The sequence below is a fragment of the Trachypithecus francoisi genome, unplaced genomic scaffold (assembly GCF_009764315.1).
Source record: "Trachypithecus francoisi isolate TF-2019V2 unplaced genomic scaffold, Tfra_2.0 Lachesis_group2, whole genome shotgun sequence".
In the NCBI taxonomy this organism is placed as follows: Eukaryota; Metazoa; Chordata; class Mammalia; order Primates; family Cercopithecidae; genus Trachypithecus; species Trachypithecus francoisi.
The window spans coordinates 58,407,272-58,413,061 of NW_022681465.1; the positions used below are offsets into that span (position 1 = coordinate 58,407,272).

General features: G+C 38.0%; 1 protein-coding gene across 1 annotated transcript; it reads left to right on the forward strand.

Moving 5' to 3' along the window:
* The first annotated feature begins 390 nt into the window (after positions 1-390).
* Positions 391-817, forward strand: LOC117064449 (60S ribosomal protein L31-like). Its single transcript, XM_033178590.1, has one exon. The coding sequence runs from the start codon at positions 440-442 to the stop codon at positions 815-817; it is 378 nt and encodes a 125-aa protein (XP_033034481.1). The 5' UTR covers positions 391-439.
* The last annotated feature ends 4,973 nt before the right edge of the window (positions 818-5,790 follow it).

Here is a 5,790-nt window from a genome sequence, read left to right on the forward strand (position 1 = left end):
GTAACAGGGCAAAAATGGGAGTGCTCTGGTGCTCATATGGATAAACAGGGACCAATAATGTATAAAGTAAGGTGCTTCACTATATTCTCTCTCATTACTCTCAATCTACCTCCCAGCACCATATATGGGATACTTGTCAATCACAATGGCTAACTGCAGGCTTAAGATCTTTTAGTGCCTTAAGCAGAGATCATGAGGAATTATTCTGAGTTGTAGGAAAACATGTGTAAGGAAAATGAGAGAGGTCAAACCCTTCCTCTATCACCAAAAAGAGGTATTTGTCAGACTGCTAAACAAAACTCATTTGTAACAAAAAATATTTTAATGGGCCACAAGAAGCATATTTAAATAAGATGAGAATGAATTGAAAACATCAAGGTGGGGCTTTCCTTCTCCCACAATACCTCGCGCTCTTCCTTTCCAACTTGGACCCGGCAGAATGGCTCCCGCAAAGAAGGGTGGCGAGAAGAAAAAGGGCTGTTCTGCCGTCAACGAGGCGGTGACCCGAGAATACACCATCAACATTCACAAGCGCATCCATGGAGTGGGCTTCAAGAAGCGTGCCCCTCGGGCACTCAAAAGGATTCGGAAATTCGCCATGAAGGAGATGGGAACTCCCGATGTGCGCATTGATACTAAGCTCAACAAAGCTGTCTGGGCCAAAGGAATGAGGAATGACCCATACCGAATCCGTGTGCGGCTGTCCAGAAAACGTAATGAGGATGAAGAATCATCAAATAAGCTCTATACTTTGGTTACCTATGTACCTGTTACCGCTTTCAAAAATCTGCAGACAGTCAGTGTGGATGAGAACTAATCGTTGATAGTCAAATACATCAAATAAAGTTATAAAATTGAAAAAAAAGAAAAAAAGAAAACATCAAGGTGTATCAAATGAGTGATGGTAAGTATTTTTTAATAAGTTCTTTGTAAGTTAAGCTTTTCAAATACACACAGGCGCATTTGTTATAAAATGTTAAATCCATGAGGATTGAAATATTTGTGGGTTTTGTTCAATCCTGATACTGAGTCAGATTGCATCTGGTATTTTATAGGCATTCAATAAGCATTTTAAATATTAATGTAATTATATGCCATATGTATTTAAAAACTACATTATGAAAAGCACATTTCTAGGGTAGATCTCAATAAAAAAGTTTTGAAAGCAGTGTTGTTATTTTAGCTCATAGAGCATAATATAGGGTTTAGACTTTCATCCCTCTTCCAGCCCCAGTTAGATATCATTAACTTTCTAGAGAAAGCAAATCCCTTGAGCGTTTAAAATGATCACATGACATATGAGAAAAAGAGTCACAGTGAAAGACCACCTACAGAAGAGAATCAAAATGAGTGTGTGTATATGTGTGTGTGCACATATGTGTGTATTAAATAGTGAAAAGAAGAGGATATTAGAAACATTAAACAAGAATAAGAAAGCAGCTTTGAAAACAGAAAACAATCGAAGGTATTAGGTATACATCTACAGTTGTTAAAACAGATCATCTAGTTCAAAGCTTCTCATTTAAAGAGGAAATTGGGACTGGAGACTGAGAAAGAAAATAATTGTTTCAAGTTTCGGCGTGTGTTTTTTTTTTTTTTTTTGAGGCAAAGTCTCACTCTGTTCACCCAGGCTGAAGTGCAGTGGTGGATATTGGCTCACTGCAATCTCTCCTTCCCGGGGTCAAGTGATTATCATGTCTCAGCTTCCCGAGTAACTGAGATTACAGTCACCCAATACAACACCCGGCTAATTTTTGTATTTTTAGTACAGACAGGGTTTCACCATGTTGGCGAGGCTGATCTAGAACTCCTGACATCAGGTGATCTACCCACCTCGGCCTCCCAAAGTGCTGGGATTACAGATGTGAGCCACCGTGCCCGGCCTGATCTTTTGATTAAGTGAAAATGTGAATTTTTATCTAACATATTTGGTTTTGCCTTTTTTTACCATTTCTAATATATTCTATTTTTGCCAATTTTATTTATTGTAAAAAAATTAATATTTACATTTCTAAATGATTTTATTTTAGTTGTATTTTAGCTAGCATTATGTCTTGAGAAGTACCTAAAAGTTAAAGAAATAAAAGGTTACTATATGGCAGGGTTTGTAACTAAGAAAACATTAAAAAATCTGTTAAAAGCCATCTTCACTAGAAAATTATACTATGAAGCAAAGATACCCATGGCTTATACACTTCATCAGAAAGAATGGTAGTTCCTTTATTAGAAAGAATAATATACAAGAGAGCTCTGGCTCTGAAGGATAATGGTGGTTGCTTGAATCTGATTCTTTCCACATATTCTTTCCAAAAAAAAATTATTAAGACCAATTTCCAAAATAAGACTCATAAGTAGTAAAATGAGTAGTAAGACTCATAAGTAGTAAAATGCACACACATACATAAAAATTTCATAATGTCACCATTCCTAGGAAACAGAGAATGTCACAAAAAATGTTACTCTCTGTAAATAGAGATATAAACACCAACTTTTATTAGTGCTGCTACACTACTGCAAGCCTCTAGGTACAGAAAGCAAATGTAGATATTTGAGGAAAGGATACTTAATAGATTCCATGAAAAAGTGGGGAGTAAAAAGGAGTATTTTATCAAATTATAAACAAAATTACCCTTACTGCCTTCAGCTAGATGAATGCCAAAATACTGAACCAATATTTTGAAATATTGAAATCTGGGATTGGTAGTTCACAGCACCAACTACAGGAAGGTATCGTGAAAGAAAACAGGTCTAGAAGAGACATGAAGAAACATTTCCCTGGAGGAGAAGATAAACAATGTGCATTAGGCCATTTTTGCGTTACTATAAAGAAATACTCGAGACTGGGTAATTTATAAAGAAAAGAGGTTTAACTGGCTCACAGTTCTGCAGACTGTACAGAAAGCATGATGCCGGCATCTGCTTTTCGTAAGGACTTCAGGAAACTAACAATCATGGTAGAAGGTGAAAAAGAAACATATACATCACATGGCAAGAGCAGGAGCAAGGGAGCAAGTAGTGGGGAGGTCCCAGACTTTTAACAAACAGACCTTGCATAAATTAACTGAGTGAGAACTCACTTCTTTCCAAGGGGATGGCGCTAAACTGTTCATATGGGCCTGGCTCCAATGATCCAATCACCTCCCACCAGGCCCCACCTCCAACACTGGGAATCACATTTCAACATGATGTTTGGAGGGAATACACATCTAAACCATATTACAAAGGGAGAATCAAATAGATAAATATTCTACAGAAATGAAGTAGAAACCAGATTCACTAACACCTCACTTTTTTTTTTTTTTTTTTTTTTTTTTTTTTTTTTTTTTTTTTTTTTTTTTTTTTTGAGACGGAGTCTCGCTCTGTCGCCCAGGCTGGAGTGCAGTGGCCGGATCTCAGCTCACTGCAAGCTCCGCCTCCCGGGTTTACGCCATTCTCTCGCCTCAGCCTCCGGAGTAGCTGGGACTACAGGCGCCCGCCATCTCGCCCGACTAATTTTTTGTATATTTTAGTAGAGACGGGGTTTCACCGTGTTAGCCAGGATGGTCTCGATCTCCTGACCTCGTGATCCGCCCGTCTCGGCCTCCCAAAGTGCTGGGATTACAGGCTTGAGCCACCGCGCCCGGCCACACCTCACTTTCAACCACTACAGCCAACACAGATTAGGTCATCTCCAATATATAAAATTTACTAAACTGGGAGAAGTGGATGTTTTGAAATTTAGAACCCTGTGTAGACAGCATAATGGCCCCCAAAGTTACCGACATTCCACATCCTAATTCCTGAAAACTGCATATGTTTCTTTATATGAGAAAAGAGAAGGATTCATATGGATTGTTTGAAAATCAACTGAACTTAAAATAAGGAGATTACACTGAATTTTCCAGGTGAGGCCCATGTAGTCTGAAGGGTCCTTTGAAATGGAAAAGGGTAGCAGAAGAGCAAGCAAGAGGTATGTGATGTGAGAAAGACTCAACCCACCAGTGATGAAATTAAGATACAGGGAGGGGGCCATAACTAAAGAATGCAGGTGGTTTTAGAAGTTGAAAATGGCAAGGAAACAGATTCTCCCCTAGAGCTGGCAGAAAGGAACTCAGCCTGGTGAACACCTTGATTTCTTGTGTCAGATTTCTGAAATACTAAATGTAAGATTAAAAATGTTTGCTCTTGAAATTCCACTACATTGTTGGTAACTTTTAACAGAAGTTTCAGAAAATGAATACAAACACTTTCTATAAAATGCCTAAGGTTAACAAATTTATATTTAAAAAAAAATCCTCTGTATATATCTATGGTAAAAAGAGAAAATGCAAATAAAACTATTTCACCCATTGATTATTGTACGCCCAAAACACAAAGACACACACGCACACACATACTTTCACAAAAGCAGAAATTAATGGTGTTACTTCTATTTGAAATAGATGCCCAAAGTAAGCATTCCAAGATTTTAAAAAGTAGTAAACAAAGCTCCCTAGAATCTGTGAAAGGAAAATAAAAACTTAGGACAACAATTCACTATGCCTAAAAGAAAAAAATTAAGATGAAAGCTGAGTCATGCAAGAGGCTGCTCATGCAAGAAGCTGTCTTTCCTTTTGTTCCTAAGCAGGTAAGTACAGATAAAAGGTTAAATATCTCCACAGGTAGCTACTCTCTGTTCACCTTATCTTATGTAAAGTGGCAATTTACTGAGCACCAGATGAATACATAATCAACTATTCCCCTCCCTGCTCCTTTTCTCTTGCAACATGTAGATTACCATACCATTGTTTTACCTCCAGTCCACTTTTTCCCTTTCAGTGTTGAAGCCCTCAAAATCATCTTTGAAGAAGAGCACAAACCACAAACTCTTTCTGCAATTCTGTGATTTATTCTTCTGGGCACATCCTTAATCTTGGCAAATAAACTTCAAAATTGTTTATTTTGAAGTTTACAAAAAGTACCTGTTTCAGATACTTTTTGGTTTACAAATCAGATATCCAAAATTAAGACTAATGAAAGCAGAAATAAATGTGAAGAGATTTGATTTGATTTAAAAAAGCAAACAAAAAGAAACAAAAATTTCAGAAATAAGCAACAAATTACAAGTTTTTAGGTGAAAATGATAGATGCAGGAGGAAAGTAAGGGGGAATACCCAGAGAATCTCCAACCCGCCCACAAGTGTTTAGGTCAGATGCTTTTGTGCAGATGAGAGAACCTGTCCAGTGTCTTGTCTACGCATGTTTGCAAGGGACTGGGGACCCACATTCACACTGCGGGGATGGGGTGGAACCCCAGGAGGTTCCTGTCTTGTGCAGAGGGGAGGAGCCTGGGCTCTTCAGCTCCTGTGTGGTGACCTGGTATTCAATCCGTGAGGTAGGCACCTTTTGGCAGGACTCCCTCTCACTTTGCTGAGTGTCTTTCTTTTCTTTCTTTCTTTCTTTTTCTTTTTCACCAAATAAATTCTGCTCTCCTCACCCTTCAATGTTTCCATGTGCCTAATTTTTCTGGTCGTGATACAAGAACCCAGATTTAGCTGAACTAAGGAGCAAACATTCTGCATCAAAAATAAATTAAAATGAAATCTAATGAAGCAAACGTTCAAGATAAACTAAAGCAACAACAGGAAATGGAAATGAAATGAAGAAATTGAAAGGTTCAGAGGTAAAAGTGGTTGAAACAAAAGACAAGCTAAGAAAGTTCATCATCCATATAATTGGAGATTTAGAAGAAGGAGAAGGAGAAGGAGAAGAAAGAAGAAGAAGAAGAAGAAGGAGAAGGAGAAGGAGAAGGAGAAGGAGAAGGAGAAGGAG